General features: G+C 42.3%; 1 protein-coding gene across 1 annotated transcript in view; it reads right to left on the reverse strand.

Annotated features, from left to right (window-relative positions):
• odad2 (outer dynein arm docking complex subunit 2) overlaps positions 1-21,648 on the reverse strand; it is a gene marked incomplete at both ends in the record, with an annotated part of 91,988 nt that overhangs the window by 41,623 nt on the left and 28,717 nt on the right. The window contains 5 exons of the mRNA XM_084152270.1: positions 8,924-9,078; positions 9,273-9,383; positions 9,569-9,802; positions 10,885-11,094; positions 11,515-11,661. Coding sequence (XP_084008396.1) covers positions 8,924-9,078; positions 9,273-9,383; positions 9,569-9,802; positions 10,885-11,094; positions 11,515-11,661 — 857 coding nt within the window. The remainder of the gene's footprint in view (positions 1-8,923; positions 9,079-9,272; positions 9,384-9,568; positions 9,803-10,884; positions 11,095-11,514; positions 11,662-21,648) is intronic.

Below are 21,648 nucleotides of genomic sequence, written 5' to 3' on the forward strand. Positions count from 1 at the left end.
CAGTCATTTCAGTCGCTGTTGTAGCTGACATGTATATTGTTGAGTCATCCACATACATAGACACTCTGGCTTTACTCAAAGCCAGTGGTATGTCATTAGTAAAGATTGAAAAAAGTAATGGGCCTAGACAGCTGCCCTGGGGAATTCCTGATTCTACCTGGATTATGTTGGAGAGGCTTCCATTAAATAACACCCTCTGTGTTCTATTATACAGGTAACTCTATATCCACAATATAGCAGGTGGAGTAAAGCCATAACACATGTTTTTCCAGCAGCAGACTATGATCGATAATGTCAAAAGCCGCACTGAAGTCTAACAAAACAGACCCTACAATCTTTTTATCATCAATTTCTCTCAGCCAATCATCAGTCATTTGTGTAAGTGCTGTGCTTGTTGAATGTCCTTCTCTATAAGCATGCTGAAAGTTTGTTGTCAATTTGTTTACTGTAAAATAGCATTGTAATCTGGTCAAACACAATTTTTTCCAATAGTTTAGTAAGGGTTGGTAACAGGATAATTGGTCTGCTATTTGAGCCAGTAAAGGGTTTTTTACAATTTTAGGTAGTGGAATGACTTTTGCTTCCCTTCAAGCCTGGGGGCACACACATTCTAGTAGGCTTAAATTGAAAATATGGCAAATAGGAGTGGCAATATCGTCCGCTATTATCCTCAGTAATTTTCCATCCAAGTTGTCAGACCCCGGTGGCTTGTCATTGTTGATAGACAACAATAATTATTTCACCTCTTCCACAATCACTTTACGGAATTCAAAATGACAATGCTTGTCTTAGAATAATTTGGTCAGATATACTTGGATGTTTAGTGTCAGCAATTGTTGCTGGCATGTCTTGCCTAAGTTTGCTAATCTTGCCAATGAAAAAATAATTAAAGTAGTTGGCAATATCAGTTGGTTATCTGATGAATGAGCCATCTGATTCAATGAATGATGGAGCTGAGTTTGCCTTTTTTCCCAAAATGTCATTTAAGTGCTCCAAAGCTTTTTACTATCATTATTTATGTCATTTATCTTTGCTTCATAGTGTAGTTTCTTCTTCTTTTTATTCAGTTTAGTCATATGATTTCTCAATTTGCAATACGTTTGCCAATCGGTTGTGCAGCCAGACTTTGCCATTCCTTTTGCCTCAACCCTCTCAACCATATAACATTTTTAAATTCCTCATCAATCCACAAGGATTTAGCAGTTTTTACAGTCATTTTCTTAATGGGTGCATATTTATTAGTAACTGGAATAAGCAATTTCATAAATGTGTCAAGTGCAGTGTCTGTTTGCTCCTCATTACACACCACAGACCAACATAAATTCTTTACATCAACAACATAGGAATCACTACAAAACTTATTGTATGACCTCTTATACACAATATTAGGCCCAGCCTTTGGAACTTCGGTTTTCCTAGATATGGCTACTATATTGTGATCACTACATCCAATGGATTTGGATACTGCTTTCAAACAAATGTCTGCAGCATTTGTAAAAATATGATCAATACATGTTGATGATTTAATTCCTGTACTGTTCGTAACTACCCTGGTAGGTTGACTGATAACCTGAACCAGGTTGCAGGCACTGGTTACAGTTTGAAGCTTTTTCTTGAGTGGGCAGCCTGTTGAAAGCCAATCAATATTTAAATCACCCAGAAAGTATACCTCTTTATTGATATCACATACATTATCAAGCATTTCACTCATGGTATCCAGATACTGACTGTTAGCACTTGGTGGTCTATAGCAGCTTCCCACCAGAATGGGCTTTAGGTGAGGCAGATGAACATGTAGCCATATTACTTCAACAGTATTTAACATGAACATATAAACATCAACACCTCCACAATTGGCATTTCTATCTTTTCTGTAAATGTTATAAACTTGTATTGCTACCACTGTATCATCAAAGGTATTACCTAAGTGAGTTTCAGAGATAGTCAGAATATGAATGTCATCTGTTACTAGCAAATTATTGATTTCATTAACCTTGTTTCTTAAGCTACATACAGTGGGGAGAACAATTATTTGATACACTGCCGATTTTGCAGGTTTTCCTACTTACAAAGCATGTAGAGGTCTGTAATTTTTATCATAGGTACACTTCAACTGTGAGAGACGGAATCTAAAACAAAAGTCCAGAAAATCACATTGTATGATTTTTAAGTAATTAATTTGCATTTTATTGCATGACATAAGTATTTGATCACCTACCAACCAGTAAGAATTCCGGCTCTCACAGACCTGTTAGTTTTTCTGTAAGAAGCCCTCCTGTTCTCCACTCATTGCCTGTATTAACTGCACCCGTTTGAACTCATTACCTGTATAAAAGACACCTGTCCACACACTCAATCAAACAGACTCCAACCTCTCCACAATGGCCAAGACCAAAGAGCTGTGTAAGGACATCAGGGATAAAATTGTAGACCTGCACAAGGCTTGGATGGGCTACAGGACAACAGGCAAGCAGCTTGGTGAGAAGTCAACAACTGTTGGCGCAATTATTAGAAAATTGAAGAAGTTCAAGATGACGGTCAATCACCCTCGGTCTGGGGCTCCATGCAAGATCTCACCTTGTGGGGCATCAATGATCATGAGGAAGGTGAGGGATCAGCCCAGAACTACACGGCAGGACCTGGTCAATGACCTGAAGAGAGCTGGGACCACAGTCTCAAAGAAAACCATTAGTAACACACTACTCCGTCATGGATTAATATCCTGCAGCGCACGCAAGGTCCCCCTTCTCAAGCCAGCGCATGTCCAGGCCCATCTGAAGTTTGCCAATGACCATCTGGATGATCCAGAGGAGGAATGGAAGAAGGTCATGTGGTCTGATGAGACAAAAATAGAGCTTTTTGGTCTAAACTCCACTCGCCGTGTTTGGAGGAAGAAGAAGGATGAGTACAACCCCAACAACACCATCCCAACCGTGAAGCATGGAGGTGGAAACATCATTCTTTGGGGATGCTTTTCTGCAAAGGGGACAGGACGACTGCACCGTATTGAGGGGAGGATGGATGGGGCCATGTATCGCGAGATCTTGGCCAACAACCTCCTTCCCTCAGTAAGAGCATTGAAGATGGGTCGTGGCTGGGTCTTCCAGCATGACAACGACCCGAAACACACAGCCAGGGCAACTAAGGAGTGGCTCCGTAAGAAGCATCTCAAGGTCCTGGAGTGGTCTAGCCAGTCTCCAGACCTGAACCCAATAGAACATCTTTGGAGGGAGCTGAAAGTCCTTATTGCCCAGCGACAGCCCCGAAACCTGAAGGATCTGGAGAAGGTCTGTATGGAGGAGTGGGCCAAAATCCCTGCTGCAGTGTGTGCAAACCTGGTCAAGACCTACAGGAAACGTATGATCTCTGTAATTGCAAACAAAGGTTTCTGTACCAAATATTACGTTCTGCTTTTCTGATGTATCAAATACTTATGTCATGCAATAAAATGCAAATGAATTACTTAAAAATCATACAATGTGATTTTCTGGATTTTTGTTTTAGATTCCGTCTCTCACAGTTGAAGTGTGCCTATGATAAAAAATTACAGACCTCTACATGCTTTGTAAGTAGGAAAACCTGAAAATCGGCAGTGTATCAAATACTTGTTTTCCCCACTGTATGTTAATGTGGGCTATCTTGAGCACTTTTCTTCTGGGGTGCTTACTTGTTTTTATTGCTTTACTGGGAAGCTTAGCAGCAGTAGATGTGCTCATGTTCTTTATGTTAGTGCAGGGTGAGCTGCACACAGTGGACTTCCTCCTCGGGCACACCGGCTCAGTGCTAACAGTATAAATCTGGTTCTTAGGGACATTATTACTGCATACAATAGCTGTAGGATCAGCAGAGGCATTCAGGGCAGGTAGAGGGACATACATTAGGTTACTTATATTGTCTACCGACACCCCTGGTGTAATGTACATTTGCTGAAGCATTTTGACAACTCTGCGTTACAATGGTAGGGATTAGCTGAGCTGGGCTTGGGTCATTGCTAAGTCATTGTCTCAACGCAGCCTTATAATGCTGTGAAAGGATCCAGGAACCAAAATGATTTTGGTGGATCCCATCCTCCTTATAAAACGTGTTTTATTTCCAAAAGGTTTCGAAATTGTCAACAAAAGTTACACCCATTGAGCTGCAATAATCACGTAGACAGTTGTGAAGAGCAAGAATCCTGCTAAAGCGTTCAATGCCACGATTCAGAGCGGGCACAGAGCCAGATATGATGGGATTTTTGTTAGTGTCTAGCAGAGAGTCAATCAGTTCTTTAAAATTTTAAACTTTGATAGAAGCGCAATACATATCGTATCGGCTCCTAAGTATTGTGATAATATCGTATCGTGAGGCCCCTGGCAATTCCCAGCCCTAGAATTACCTTGTAATTACACACATAACTTTTGATAAATGGACTGCAAGTCATGTCTATTTTTGTTCAGCCAATCCCAGCTTGCATAATAAAGATGGCAGAAGAAACATAACACAAAGCTGCCTGAATCAGCCCCTCGTACAAACAGTTGGCTCCAAGCCTGTCAAAAGACACAGGGACCAAAGAGAGACTCCTGTGTAGCAGTTTTATGATGAATTGTGTTGCTCTTTTTGTAAAGACATCTGTTACAGTAACACACTCATTCACATTGGTGGTGCATAGAACTTGAATGCTGCCTGCCTGTCGTTTTATACCACAGCCAGTTAGTTTTTAAGAAGTGGCTCTGTGTGAAAGAGTCATTTCAAGGACTACGGGAAAGGAAGAGACCCTCTAAGACGTTCAATGGGAATCATAAAGGGCCTGGGAGACTTTCAGAAGGATACATTCTACAGCCTAATGTTAAACAGAAAAAGGAACTCACTTCAAAATGAAAGAGAGCGAACTGCTGCCTGGATTGCCTAGAGCTCGGGTGAGCAGAGTTCTGTAGATAGAAACGTGAGGTAAGAAAGAAGTATCATTATGATACATAATTATGGCCTGCTGCTCATCATAGACTCTGGAACAGAGGTAAGAGAAGGAGGAGTGGATGGATAGCCAGTAATTGTAACTGAACCATACAATCTTGACCTCAAACATTATTGTGTTGGCAAATACAGTGCGATCTTGGCAAGGACCACTTTCCATTGCAAAGTTATTCCCTCATTCTTTTGTTACAGGGCTTAGTTTTTACACAGCGCTTGTGTGTGTGTCCATAACACTTCCGTATATAACGTTCAAGGGGACACGTATCAATGCACCTATAAATCTGCTTTTAAATCTGCACAAAACAACGGTCCAAAACGTTCCTAGTGCGAGACAAGAGGTTTGAGAGGCTTTTTATGAAGGCCTTTCATACATATAGGCTATAGGTCTAGTCTCCCTCCATATTGCAGGTCTTATGAAAATGTTCATCTCTGGGCATTTAGACGATGTAGAGCTTTAAAAACAAACACACTTCATTTATGAAGATAATAATATTGTTTGGACATCAATCATCTCTTATTTTGATGCATCATTAATCAGGAAAAATAGCTAACACATGCTGCTTCTTCTGGGCTTTAGGGGAGGTCTCCCTCTCACTCCACATATCTCAGGCCTGCATCCCACACATCCCTACTGTACAGTACAGCCACGCCATGTTAAAGATCCCTCACACAAAAGCACGCTGTCTGCTACTGGCCACAAGAGCTGTTTGAGTTGTTCATTTACTACTTGGGAATAAAAAAAAAGACTAAACTCCCTCTCATTACTGTTTCTGTCAAATATATTCCAAAACGATTTTTGTCTCGAAACACCACTCGGCCCATGATTGATTCTGAAATGAACACAACGTCCCTTAACAACTCTCGAAAAAAAACTATTACCGTTTGCAGCCTTTCCTGTTTGACAGTAATGGCTTGGTCATTTCATTCCAAGCCTGCGTCTGACCTTGACATTTTTACATGTTATTCAAATAACCCTGGGAGAGTTAAAAAAAAACTAGATCCACTCGCAAATGTAAGTGTGCATTAAAACACTCAGTGCTATACTCTTCATCATGCTGGTTTTCTCTCCTGCCTTCCTGGAGAACCCACGGCCAAATTTCGACCTTTGTTCACACCAACCACCCGAGCCGTCCAAAAAACAAAACACAAACGCTACACAGGAAGGTAACCGTTAAATGAAACATTGTAGCGGATTTTACGGCCCTTTGGGTCTCTTTCTCTCTCTCTCTCACTGAATAGATTCTTTAGTTATTTATCATAATTCCCCTTAATGGGTGTGAGGGTCTGATGCTTGCCAATGAAGTGTCAACCAATTGCGGTTTTACATGTGATTATCGGTATCATTATTTATCATTATTATTATTATTATTATTATTATTATTATTATTATGACCCTTTTTTGCATAGCAAAAGTGTTATGAGCAATTACGCTGAGACAAGTGGCCTGTAATGGGAGCAAGTGCACAGGGTGCCACATTACTTGCCAGTGTAGTTAACTTGTTTTATCACCGTGCCAGGCTCTGCCATTTTTGTGTTGTTTTATATGCATCAGAACTGGACTGACTATGAAGGCTTGTTTATTAGCCAGAGGACTGAAAGACAGTCTGAAAGGTTCACTTTGTTCCTTGAAGACCTCTCTACTGTATGAATTCTTTAGTCTTTATAACTAAATACGTTGTCATCCAATACTCCTCTTTCTATGCAAACAGAACATTCGCTTTTGTTTATGACAACAACCACTGGTCTGGTTCTCCATCATGAACTTGGCACCAGAGACAGTAATCTATATCCACCTGTTTTAAAGAGAGGGTTATTGGCATACTTCTGTAATGGGATCATTGCTTAATTGACTGTGGCAACAGGCACTTGCTTCCAGTTGGGAAGAATTAACTTAGACTCTAAATGTAGGATATCATTTTGTCAGTTATGAAATATGAAGTGGAGAGAGACCGGTGTGAGTGCTACTGGGACATTTACTATTATTTTTAGAATTCCTCTGCAATTTTCAATCCTACAGGGTTTTTGAGTCAGATGCTAGACATTTCCACATATCTTAATTCATCATATAAAACCATATAAAACTCCAAAAGCCACTCTTATCGTAAAAACCTATAAAAAAGCCACAGCCTTATCAGTTTGTTGGCTATGTTTCTGAAAATAAGCCTTGAATTTATTGAGAGGTTACCGTGGTATAAATGAATGCATATGGCTTGCATTGTCCCCTGAGTCACTCTGACAAATAAAATACATTTTTAGGCATTATTTATTTTTGAGGGACAATTGCTGATTAAAAAAATCGTCCCATGCAAAATAAAGCCAGCCAGGAAAGATTCCAGAAAGTTTGACTGTTGAAGGGAACTAAATGACAATTAAATAAACGTGGGCATGCCGTAACATGACAAATGATTTAAGAGTCTGTCAGCTTACATTTCTGACATTATAGAGTAGTCATTTTCTAGGCAGCTTTCTCTCAGTCCGCCCATGTTCATTACTAATGGGAGAGCTGCTTTAGACTAACACATCATTGGGTGTCTATAAAATCAACACTTTACTTCATCTTTTGTTAACAGTGGAAAAGAACACATTCCTCCTGCAGTCACATAAAAGATCAGAGCTAATAGAATCTGTGAATCTGCAAAACTTTACATTTTGTCCAAATAATCACTTCGGCAGATACAGCGTAAAGGATGAGATGTGACAACTTTTGGGAGAGGAAAAAGTGAGACTCCCATATGAAAAAAATGAAAAAAAAGAAAAGAAAAAAAGAAGAAAAGTGGTTGTCCCACTGGCTATCATAAGTTGAATGCACCAATTTGTAAGTCGGTCTGGATAAGAGCGTCTGCTAAATGATGTAAATGTAAAAATGAACAAATGAGTCTCGTAAAGACGCCACGTGATTGCAGCACATCGACCCTCATCCCAACTGCTATCACTACGATTTCCTTTGGAATGTACTGTAGACCCATCCCCATACTTTAAAGTTAGCTCTCTAAATTCCCGTCAGACTCATGACACTAAGTTTGCAAACATATTCTGAGTATTACAAGCACCTATGGCTGCCCACTCAATACATGCTAAATAGACATCAGTCAAAACAAAAATAAACCTCATGAGATATCTCTGTACTTCTGTGTGGGTAATCTGTCAAAGTCAGGCCAGGCTAATTCTATAGGCTAACAGTAATTACACCAACCTACCAATGACATAAGACATGCCCCACTCTAAAGTACTCCCCCCCCCCCACTACAGTAAATATGGGATCACGACCAGCAACACACAGTTTAACTCTGGTGCTGGTCAGGCTCCAGTCTGAGTGGGGCTGTAGTGATAATGAGGGGTAATAATAATGGGAGGAGAGAGGGAGGGGATGGAGGGAGAGGGAGGGAGGGGATGGAGGGAGAGGGAGGGGATGGAGGGAGAGGGAGGGAGGGAGGGGATGGAGGGAGGGAGAGGGAGGGAGGGGATGGAGGGAGAGGGAGGGAGGGGATGGAGGAAGAGGGAGGGGATGGAGGGAGAGGGAGGGAGGGAGGGGATGGAGGGAGAGGGAGGGAGGGGATGGAGGGAGAGGGAGGGAGGGGATGGAGGGAGAGGGAGGGAGGGGATGGAGGGAGAGGGAGGGAGTGGATGGAGGGAGAGGGAGGGAGGGAGGGAGGGGATGGAGGAAGAGGGAGGGGATGGAGGGAGAGGGAGGGAGGGAGGGGATGGAGGGAGAGGGAGGGAGGGAGGGAGGGGATGGAGGGAGAGGGAGGGAGGGGATGGAGGGAGAGGGAGGGGATGGAGGGAGAGGGAGGGAGGGAGGGGATGGAGGGAGAGGGAGGGAGTGGATGGAGGGAGAGGGAGGGAGGGAGGGGATGGAGGGAGAGGGAGGGAGGGGATGGAGGGAGAGGGAGGGAGGGAGGGAGGGGATGGAGGGAGGGGATGGAGGGAGAGGGAGGGAGGGGGTGGAGGGAGAGGGAGGGAGGGGTAATGTTACTTAGCCACGTTCTCCATGCTGATGGAGCACTTCCAGATGGCCCCGGTGGTGGCGGCCAGGAGCTGCTTGTTGTCTGCCTGGCTCAGCAGAGTCACCAGGGGCTGCAGGCCCTCGCACTGACGCACCAGGTCACGGGTACGCTTGTCCTCCGCACACTGAGGCAGACAGACAGACGGAGAGAGGCAAGAGATACAGTATGTCATGGGGGCTAATAAAACATTGATAGACATATTTTTGGATGCTTCTTGCCCTAATGCTTATGCATTGTCCACATTCCCAGCCTCAATTTATTTTTGTTTATTTATGATGGACTGAAAACATTCTAAACATGAGGCACAACCATGGTTACCTTGAAGATGGCACTGGCGCAATGCATCTGTAGCTCGTGGTTGTCACAGTTGAGGTTTTTCACCAAGTCCTCGATCATACCCTCCGTCTGGATGGCAATCCTGTAACTTCTCTGGAAATGAACGTTCAGGGAAAACACATAGGCAGTCAATGACAGTGTTTTGGTTTGCAATGATGAATTACTAGGTGGTCCTCTTCAGTGTGGCTGCCCAGTAAACCAGAAGTATACCTGAAATGGCTCCTTATTCCCTACATAGTGCACTTCTTTTGGCCAGTGCCTAATAGTGAGCCCCTCACCTCTGAGGCACACTCCTGCAGGGTTCCCACTACAGGGATCAGCATGTTCTCGTGGGGAGACTTGAGCAGGCGAGCCAGCAGAGGGATTCCCCCGGCCTTGCGGATGGCCTCTTTGTTCCTGGTGCTCTTACTGCAGCTCCAGAGGGCCAGGGCCCCGCAGCGAGCCACCTCCACGTCCTTCTCCTGCTCCTCTGTCAGGGCCGCTGAGTCAGGCACGCAGTCTAGTAACTCCACCTGGGAACACACACACACACACACACACAGAGAACACACACACTCAACGATCCAGTGTGCATCAAATAAAATGTATATCAGACAATGCGAAAGTAATGTCTGATTTGTTCAATGAATGTGAAAACCACAGGAAATGCTTTAATGATAGCTGTGGTTTCCATTGACGCAATGTATTAAACGAGAATAGCAAAGTTGTTGGCCATGATTAGGTGCATCATTAAATCCTATTACTATGGGGGCTGACAGAATAAAAAAACAGATATTCAGAATGTGGAAAAAGAGCAGGTCTGCGTGTTGATGTTACGATGTTGAAATCCCAGAGTGACCCTTTATGACCTTCAGTCTGTGTGTCAGGGCTGTGTTAAGCCATAGTTCCTGCACGGCCACTGAGACAGAGCAGGCAAAGCTATTACACATGTTATGCAGTTCAAAGGTGGTCTCAGTCTGTAGTTTAGCGTGAAATTAATCTCTCCCCTGCAATGACTGCAATGAGCACATCCGATTTGGAACTTGAGGATAAATATACAAGGCCCACAGGCTTTAATCACAGGTCGCTCTGTCAATAAACATCAACTCAGATCCAAGGATGTCAGAGGACATTCTATCTGTTGCCCCCCGACTCACTTTGATGTTTTGTGACATGAGATTAGGGGAAAGGAGGGGTGAGGGTGGCGTGTATGCAGGAACCCAGTGTATGGAAACTGGAGGTAGTTAGAAGAGCCAGCGCTGTGAGGAGCTGGGTGTTGCTGTGCTGGGTTGGGCTGTGCTGTGTGGGGAGTTCTGTAGTGGGGAGCCATGATTTGGCTATATTGGACTATATTGTCTAAGTTTCTGCTTTACTACAGCATGTGATTCCAAATTGGCTCTGTAGTGGGTTCGTTAGAGCATGCTGCTGGCAACATCAGCAGGGCTGTGGGTTCATTTCCCGCACGGGTCACATATACACATATATTTATGTGTCACTGTCAATGCTTTGGATCAAAGTGCCTGTCTAAATGACATTAGTATTATGTTCCCTTGTGCAAGGCTATGCTTTTCTGTGCTTCAGTGCAGTGCAGTATGTATCTTCCCACTAGACTCACCAGTCTCTTGATCCCTCCGTGCTGTCTGACTGTCCTCCTGGCCCGTCTGAACTTGGCCACGTTGGCGATGGTCTCTGCGGCCAGGCATTTTAGGTCCTTGTCTGGGGAGTCCAAGATCTTCACCATGGTCTGCAGGCCCCCCAGGTCAGCAATGGCCCGGCGGATCTGAGTGTTACGGCTGATCTCCTTCAGAATCTTCAGAGAGCCAATCTAAATCATGCACAAAGATGGTAAGTCCACAAAGTACATCTCACTAAATCTCCTTAGCAAGAAAAAAACATTGGCTTGTATAAAGAAAAACTGCAAAGCCAATGTCAACAACATAGGGTAAACATCTGTCAACAAGAGCACAAATAAAGAGCATTAGGTAAACTCCCAAAACGTGACCCCTAAAAATAGACAGCAGTTTCTAAAGAGTTCAATATAAAGGCATGCTGTATAAAAAGCATCCACACATCTCATTAGGACTATTGGAGTCTAATTGCTACCCTGTGTCTTTAAAGGGCCTCCAGTCAGTACTCTGGGTATCTGAAACACTAGGCTGGCACACACAGCACAGGGGTGGCTCTGTTCCCCCCGCGGGCATCCAGGTCCGCTTGGCAGGGAGCAGGGACTGGGAGGGCTACTCACTTTGCATTTGATTTCTTCTGTATCCAGCAAGTTAATGAGGACTTCAAGGCCACCTACATCCCGGATGGCCAGTTGGCACGTCTCCTGGGCTAAATTAAAATCCCTCATGGAGCACAGAGCAATCACAGTGGCCGTCTGGTTGCCTCCCTGAAATAATAATAACATGACACCAATGAATAAATTAATGAAACAGCAGACAGAGAAAATAAGAATTAAAGAGACATTTAGAAAAATGAGGACACAGTGTCTCTCCTCCTTCCCTACTTTTCTCCCCCTCTCTTTTTTCTCAACTGATCCCCCTCTTTAACCATGCCTGCTGGGGTTATTTTGTGATGGTTAAACACTGGTGGAGAGAAACTATTTGATACGGAATAGCACTGACTCTGTCTACTAAGATGCCTGTGGCCAGAAACCATAGACAATGACCTACGTTAAAGATAAAAGAGAAAAATTAGCATTGAAATGTTGATTGAACATAATAATGAGTTAGCATTTCAAAAGACACTCTGTTTTGACAGTTGCTATACACACACAAAATAACTCAAAGCTTGTTTCTACCCAATTAGCTACTTAGTAACTACTACTAAGCAAACAAGTGGTTTGGGGGTAAAAAAAATATGTTCTTTGATTTCACTTCAAGTGCCTCAATATATGGGAACAGGATATTGAGCCGATTTGGGTTTATTGCTTCTTAAGTGCAATGTGTACAAAATAATGTAAAGATGCAACACTGGTGACTGGGGTCATTCTCTGACCTATATAATGATAGGTGATTGGGTTGACAGTGTAACACATAACCAAACAATTTAGTTGAGATTGAGTGTGGCAGTACATGCATAAAGAAGGAAAAGTTGGCGGAAGGTAGATACAACAATTGCCATTGTCAGATACTTGGTCCTCTGTAGCTCAGCTGGTAGAGCACGGCGCTTGTAACGCCAAGGTAGTGGGTTCGATCCCCGGGACCACCCATACACAAAAAAAAAAAATGTATGCACGCATGACTGTAAGTCGCTTTGGATAAAAGCGTCTGCTAAATGGCATATTATTATTATTATTATTACTTAGTCTGTATTGTGTCTTCTTGTTGCAGTGTATCTTCTGTTGATGTGAAATATACTGAACAAATAGAAATACTGAAATAAAAGATCCCAGAAATGTTCCATACACACAAAAAGCTTATTTCTCTAAAATGTTTGTTTACATCCCTGTTAGTGAGCATTTCTCCTTTGCCAAGATAATCCATCCACCTGACAGGTGTGGCATATCAAGAAGCTTATTAAACAGCATGATCATTACACAGTTGCACCTTGTGCTGGGGACAATAAAAGGTGCAGTTTTGTCACACAACACAATGCCACAGATGTCTCAAGTTTTGAGAGAGTGTGTAATTGGCATGGTGACTGCAGGAATGTCCACCAGAGCTGTTGCCAGAGAATTGAATTTTCATTTCTCTACCATATGCCGCCTCCAACGTTGTTTTAGAGAATTGCGCAGTACGTCCCAGCCTCAAAACCGCAGACCACGTGTAACCACGCCAGCCCAGGACCTCCGGCTTCTTCACCTGCGGGATCGTCTGAGACCAGCCATCCGGACAGCTGATGAAACTGAGGAGTATTTCTGTCTGTAATAAAGCCCTTTTCTGGGGAAAAACGCATTCTGATTGGCTGGGCCTCAGCCCAGTCATGTGAAATCCATAGATCAGGGCCTAATTTATTTATTTCAATTGACTGATTTCCTTATATGAACTGTAACTCAGTAAAATCATTGAAATTGTTACATGTCGCTTTTATATTTTTGTTCAGTATAGTTTAGATCATGACGGAACAAAACCATCTAATTCCAGATTGAAACAGCAGTTCATCGCAGTAGGTAGAAAATACAGCAGTAAACTGGTGTAATACTAGATGTGTTACACGACTTTGAAATGTGACATGGCATCCTAAAGTCAAAATCTCCTGGCAAGTGAACAATCAAAATCTTATTGTTTTATTTTTTCTTGCTGCGCTTGTTTGAAATGAACCACAGATAGACCTAGAGATCAGTGAGTTCTTAGGGCACTACTGCAAGTCGTCTTATTAGTTACACACTTCATAAACATCTCAGACTCAGGACCATCCCAGACAGATTACTATACCCACGCAGAGAAGACTCAAACCTCTTATGTAATGAACGTATTAAAGTGAGAAAGAGGAGTTATTTAACGGAAAAAAACGACTATGAATAACAGTATGTTCTATGCAGTTCATGTTATGGGAGTACAGTTAAATCACTGTATCTGGGTGAACCGTGATATGAAGGAGTTCTCAAAAAGAGGTAGCCTGAAACACTGTTGGGAGTGGGATAATGGGCACATGTGTTCCCCATATTATGACGTTGGCTTAAATGTGAACCATTTGTCTATTAACAGCAGTGTATCTACTTCTTCTTTAGTCCACACCACCACTTCTCACTCTTCAAAGGATTCAATGAAGCTACGATCATACCTTGTAAAAACAAAACGCTATGTTTAGAACTGATACCAGAGAGAAAAGATCATATGCTTCCAGTTTTGTTAGCTTTGGTCTAGAAGTATTGTAGGCATTCTTTAAAACATTGACAACATCTGACAATCTGTTATGATGGATGTCTCTGACTCTCCTCCAGCTAGCATGATAGGGGCAGATGTGCAGGCAGAGGGGGCAGATAGCCTACAACTCAACCACTGTCTGTCAAATGGCACACTATTCCCTATATAGTGCACAATCATAAGGGCCCTGGTCAAAAGCAGTGCAATATAAAGAGAATAGGGTGCCATTTGGAAAGCAACCTCTGTCTGCATCTAAAGACTACAGCTTATGAAAGACACATGAAAAAACTGTAAACATAACCAAAGACTAGAGTTTACATAACATGATGAGAACATTTTTCTACAGTATTTATGTGACTTTGGGGCATTTGTGATTCGCCACAGAAAATAACAATACTGAATAGATTTACACTTGTCACAATAGGGGGGATCACAGGGAAGACTGCAGAGGTTAGGCTGCTATGTGTTTTGTTTATAGTAGTTTAAACCCAGGTGAACACATCTGCTCCAAACCTGGGGAGGGACCCACTGCTCAAGACATTTCACTACCAGCGGGATTTGGCAATAAGGATAGAGATGACTAAATGTCCTCATAAATTACATCCAGAGGAAAAATATCTTTAAATATTTCACATTACAAAGCAGGGAAAGAATGAAGGGGATTCAGCATTCATAAATACAGTATACTCTGATGATCTGGTGAATGTAGTCAATTACCAATATATAAAATAAGCATTTCTTATGGTCCGTTAATTCAGACACATACATTACAAACTGAGCAAGAGCAACAGACACTAAGTAAGCCTTGGGAAGTAAACATCACATAAAGGGAATTTACGTGTTAAGGTTGCTTTGGAATTCACACCAGACACGCAGGACGGATGATCATCATTGATCAACAACTCAATGGTAATTCCTCAGGTCAATTATAGAGACCATTGTATAAAAGATGTATCTACTTATCCAATATCATTGTTGGACTCAAAAACTACTTTACAAGCAATTAAACACATTGAGGGATAACATTTAATTAAAGGTGTTAACCTGATATCACCCATTTAAAAAAAAAAGTGTGCTTTTGTCTCCCCGATGTAATTGTTCAGACCTCCTCACCACCAGAAATGTCTGAAACCTTCACTGCTTGATACAACTAAGTGCAAACAGCAAGGTAATAACCTGTGTGTGTGTGTGTGTGTGTGTGTGTGTGTGTGTGTGTGTGTATGTATCTATGACAGGTGGAGTGGAGCCACTATCTGTGTTCCTACTGTCTATGTTCCTACTGTCTGTGTTCCTACTGTCTATGTTCCTACTGTCTGTGTTCCTACTGTCTATGTTCCTACTGTCTGTGTTCCTACTGTCTGTGTTCCTACTGTCTGTGTTCCTACTGTCTGTGTTTCTACTGTCTGTGTTCCTACTGTCTGTGTTCCTACTGTCTGTGTTCCTACTGTCTGTGTTCCTACTGTCTGTGTTCCTACTGTCTACGTTTCTACTGTCTGTGTTCCTACTGTCTACGTTTCTACTGTCTGTGTTCCTACTGTCTGTGTTCCTACTGTCTGTGTTCCTACTGTCTGTGTTCCTACTGTCTGTGTTCCTACTGTCTGTGTTCCTACTGTCTGTGTTCCTACTGTCTATGTTCCTACTGTCTGTGTTCCTACTGTCTACGTTTCTACTGTCTACGTTTCTACTGTCTGTGTTCCTACTGTCTGTGTTCCTACTGTCTACGTTTCTACTGTCTGCGTTCCTACTGTCTACGTTTCTACTGTCTGTGTTCCTACTGTCTGTGTTCCTACTGTCTGTGTTCCTACTGTCTGTGTTCCTACTGTCTACGTTTCTACTGTTTGTGTTCCTACTGTCTACGTTTCTACTGTCTGTGTTCCTACTGTCTGTGTTCCTACTGTCTGTGTTCCTACTGTCTGTGTTCCTACTGTCTGTGTTCCTACTGTCTGTGTTCCTACTGTCTGTGTTCCTACTGTCTGTGTTCCTACTGTCTATGTTCCTACTGTCTGTGTTCCTACTGTCTACGTTTCTACTGTCTGTGTTCCTACTGTCTGTGTTCCTACTGTCTACGTTTCTACTGTCTGCGTTCCTACTGTCTGCGTTCCTACTGTCTGTGTTCCTACTGTCTACGTTTCTACTGTCTGCGTTCCTACTGTCTGTGTTCCTACTGTCTACGTTTCTACTGTCTGTGTTCCTACTGTCTATGTTCCTACTGTCTATGTTCCTACTGTCTGTGTTCCTACTGTCTACGTTTCTACTGTCTGTGTTCCTACTGTCTGTGTTCCTACTGTCTGTGTTCCTACTGTCTACGTTTCTACTGTCTGTGTTCCTACTGTCTGTGTTCCTACTGTCTGTGTTCCTCGACCTCAGTCGGTGTAAGAAAGAATCAACCAGCTTGGCAGAGGCCACATCCCGGAGGATTCATGTGGTTTATACTATTATGTCGTTTCTGAAGCAGACTAGCCATGTAGGGTACAGATGAAGAAAAATGTAGCCATCTACTGCCAAGTCCATTATGGGTAAGGAATAGGGAAAGAATGATTGGTGGTTCTCTCTTACTTCATATTGGACATAGGATCATGTATAAAATAAAATGTTGAGCATATGACTGGCCCTGCTGTCTTGTAGCGGCTAGTGAAATAATACAGTTTGTGTCAGGCGTCCAAACATTTTGTGGTATATTCTGTCACTAAAAAGTTGTTTAATTTAAAAAGTATGGAAATATGTACAGACATTCATAGTGAAAATGACTTTGTCTGGTGCAGAAGTAGCCCACTTAATTTCTATGGGTTTCCAAAATAATGGTTCAAACTGTTGTATTTATATTTTCCCTTTTAGTCTGAGGCTTACTATCAGCAATTATATTTTTTCCTGGTAGTTAAGAAACTATTTCTGAAAAAGAATTTATAACATGTTAACATGGCTGAATACTCTGTTCAAAGCTCTTGCAAATAATGCTTAACTTGTAGAAATTAGGTTAATGTGAGGGTAGTGACTGACACTGGCTCTTTGCACAGCAGGAGAACTTGAGGTAATTAGGAAAAGGGTTCTCATGCGATAACATGGGGTCTGTAGTTCTGCTACTGACCAGCAGAGGGTGGACAACCTCAACAAGGGTTAAACAAAGTGTCATCATCGTGGATGGACGGTGGAGCTCACTAGACGGGTGGGTAAATCAGGACACCTACTTACATCACCTTGCTCTATGCAACATCTTACATTTTACTTGGAAATTAATATACACATAATACATCTATGGTTGTTTTATTCTAAAATTATTGCATGCATGTATGCCACATCTTTATATAAATAGGGGCTATCAGTTACTTTACTTCAGGACATAAAACAAAATATACTGTAATCTCATTGTTATAAGATGATATAGACTAAGGGGCATATCCTAATGCTTATATATAAAAATACATATTAGGGACAAATAAGGGATCATCTAATGTGTTATTATGTGGCAGTAAAATGAAGAAGCCACCTATGCAACAAAAATGACCACATTCTAGCAGTCATTTTAAGAGTAAACACTTACACAATAGACAACCTTTCAGTGTGGTTTGCTAAGTAATAAACATATTAATAAATGTGGCACCTAAATATATCTATTTTTTAATCATCACTTAAGCCACTTACAATTAAGATACTAATCGTCAATGCTTTATCAAAAACAGCAGAGTACAAAGTAGGATAATAAGTAGGACAGCATATTGTATGGAACTGTTTAGTTACCATATATCTAATTCTAGCTAATGAGGCAGTTTGGCTTCAGCTTGTAAAACAAATACCTTGCGGTTACCTACAGTGCATATTGATGGTAATTATGTGGTATGGAAACTATACTGTATGTTCTTCAATCTACACAGAGAGAGACCGATACCGTGTCCCCCACTTCCAACTTTGATGGAAGTGGTGGACACAAAAAATTTGAACTCATCATGAGGGGCCGCAGTGGCTCGCAGGTCTGCGTACCCACATCAATATCCACATATGCAGTCAGAGCCGGCCCTAGCCTTTTGGGGGCTCTAAGTGAAATGTTGTTGATTTCTGTAACAGTTAGCTTACCTGTGTAATATTGACATAAGCTCAGAAACACTTGTTTCGCAAACATGGTCCTGTTTTATCAATTGCTGTGCTGATCAATGGGCAGTTTATTACCTCTGTTAAAATAATATGCATCTTAAAGTTATGTGTGTATTTGTATTTATTTTTGCAATAAAGATGGTTACGCTATAATAATACACATTTACAATAGGCCTATTTATAAAAATATATACAGCCTAATGATATACAGTATATATAGATTATTTTAATAGCAGGACGCTGTGAATTCCATTATTCATTTTACATTTTAGTCATTTAGCAGATGCTCTTATCCAGAGCGACTTACAGGAGCAATTAGGGTTAAGTGCCTTGCTTAAGGGCACCGACAGATTTTTCACCTAGTCGGCTCGGGATTAGAACCAGCGACCTTTTGGTTACTGGCACAACGCTCTTACCCACTAAGCTACCTGCCGCCCCAGAGTATGCAGAGTATGAATTAGGCTGTTTGAGAAGATTTGAATCCTAAGCAACCTGCATACACATTGTTTGAAGTAATAGACCAACATAGCTACTGTAGTAGGTCAAAGCTGTGTGCTGGAAAACCTTGGTAGAGCTTGAGTTGAGTAGGCATTGTGGTGCTCATGTCAATTTCCTTTCATTTTCGGCTTCAGACCAATTCCTACCTCTCACTTAAAAGATAGTTTTTGTTTTTAATTTCCATGGTTTTCATACCGGAAGGTGATTATGCAACATTATTATACAACATTATAATACAGCATAACACAGCAATACAAGTAAAGTAAAAAATACACCATAATGGCAAATGGCAACAGAAATAATGTAGTTATTAGTATTTATTTAATTTAAACAGCTGTTGGAAAATACACAAAATAATCAACATGTCGCCTACCCATTAACTATTAACTGTACATTCATTATTGACTGTCATATTAGGTGGCTCGGAGAGCAATGCATGAAGTGGCACATATTGCTTGGTGTTCTGCGCCAGCAGAGGGCCTGTGCTACTTCTCTCCCTGACATCCTAGTTATCCATCTCGGGGGAGACGACTTGGGATACACCAACGGGATGGCACTGGTGCGGCAGATGTGCGGATTTAGAGGTGGTCATCAGAATGTTTAACGGGACAACGGTGGTCTTCTCTGATATCGCGCAGCGGAGGAGCTGGATGTTCCAGTGGCACCAGAAGATAACCAAGTGCATAGAGTGGGCCCAGCATGATACACATTTCAGGGAACACAATCCACCACCCAGCCATTAAGCAGTGTGTCCCTGGGATGTACCATAGGGGTGGAGTGCATCTGACGGATGAGGGCAACAACGTATTCCTTGAGAGTTGGTCTCTCCAGTATCCACCCCTCTCTCCTCCGTAGTAGCAAGACGGAGTAGGGTTCAATTACGGCCCACAATTCGGGTTGGTCCTGCATGTGGGTATTCCTGCATCTGCAGGAACCCCTCTTTATACTTCTTGTGGTCCATTTTTAGAAAAGCTAGGACTCCGGTACACAGGCGAGAGCGCTCCAGTACAGTAGGTGGCAGTAACGTGCCATAACGTTGGATGCCAACCGCCGATAAACCCCACAGAAGAAGAGGCGGGGGTGACAACATAGGTAGGTAGCTAGCTAGGGACAATGGTAGACAGTATCCTTCATCCCTGACTGTTGGGCACTGTTTCAGAAGGTCTGTTAACGATGGCAAGGGCAGGTGTTCGGCAGGCGTTAGTGAAGAACACTGGTTTCTAGCTAGTTAGCTAGCTAACTAGGACTCTGGTACACAGCAGGCAGGCTAGCTAACACTAGCTAGAACACAGGTAGACAGTGTCTTTCGCCCCTGCCTGTCAGGCACTGTTTCAGAAGGTATGTTAACGATGGCAGGTGTTCGGCAGGCGGGAGTGAAGGACACTGTGTGCTAGCTAGTTAGGAGGACTCACACAGCAGGCTGGAGGCAACACCGGTAGCTATGCAGGAACCAATGGGATGCTTGAATTGAACAGGCCGCTGTAGTAAAAACCACAGTCCCCGTCCATTGCCATTCAATGATGCTCTTTTAAGAGCCACCTAATAATTGAAAATAAGCACACACCGTGCGTGCGTGTGCGGGCCGGTGTGTGTCGGGACTGGGAGGGGTGTGTCAACACTATAAAGAGAATACGTTTCTTCTCAGAGAGGCGAACCCAGGACCTTCAGATCCCATGGCGGTGATGTTAACGCTTAAGCTACAAACCATGTCATGAATGCATTATCTTGACAGGAAGCTTTTGTTGTAAAGGAAGCTTTTGTTGTTGTTCATTCACTCAGTACTGATTTAACATTTATTTATCTTACTTGGTTAAAGTATTTTTTTTAAAGAGGAGGGAGCGTACTGAATCAATGCATAAGGTAAGGGCTGTAACGTTAGCTAACTACATTGCTAAGTAAGCCAGGTTGACTAGTGTAACATTAGATGAGCAATGCCCATTGCATGTATTATACATTAGCAACCTGGCAGTTTCCCAAAGTTTGGTGTTGACTATGAACTGTTGTTGACATCGCCATTTGTCCATACAGCTAATGTTACAGCCTTGTTGGCTTGTAACTAGCTAGCTAACGTTACTGGCTAGCTAACTGGCAATTGCAGCCAAGGACGTCCGCCATCTTATTTAAGCTTATTTGTTTGTGCTCCGATTACATGCAAGTGTCAAGGCCAACAGTTTACACAGATGACTTTAGCCATGTGAAAAACCTTCCATAGCAAAATATAGCTAGCTTCCTTTGCTTCTAGATTGCCTCTCATCCGACTGGTGTTAGGTAGCTACTAGCGCTGTTGTTGCGCAACCCAAGTGCTTTGGTCCGGTTTTAGAACTATGAGATTCGGCTGAAAGGATGTTAGCATTCTCAGAAATGCTACAAAAAGGTAGTACAGTGTTGGTGAGGGCAGTAAATTATACATTTTATCAAAACTGTTTTCCCTACAAACTTATTCAGTCCGAAAAGGTGGCGAGTACAATGGTCACTTTATGGACGCTGCAGTCTCGTTCTTATCCGACGCCTAGATATTGAGCTAGGTAATTCTTTCCTAATGCTAACGACCCTGTTAAAAATCCGGTATGCGGTTCTCGGTAACGGCCGGACGGCACATGATGAGAGGCTGGGAGTGTGTTGTGTACCTCCAATCAAGTTGATTTGCACATATTCATTGACATTGGTGTAATATTGGCTTAGATATGATGGTAGGGAGATTTCAATTTAAAACATTGGGCTTCAACCAATGCATATACTATTGTGGGGGCTACTGTACATGCCTTGTTTCTTGCCACAAAAACAACTGTTTACATACTCTACTCCACAAACACAAGTCTCATCTAAAGTGTTTAAATCATTGCAGCAAGCAACATGTTAACATCATTATAACATCATTGCAGCGAGCAAAAACACAACTCATGGCATAGTGTATGTGTATTCACCGGCACACATATATACACATTAGTATACATATTAGTACATTACATAAGACATTCAAACCG

This window comes from Coregonus lavaretus (genome assembly GCF_964263955.1).
Source record: "Coregonus lavaretus genome assembly, chromosome: 34".
Classification (NCBI taxonomy): Eukaryota; Metazoa; Chordata; class Actinopteri; order Salmoniformes; family Salmonidae; genus Coregonus; species Coregonus lavaretus.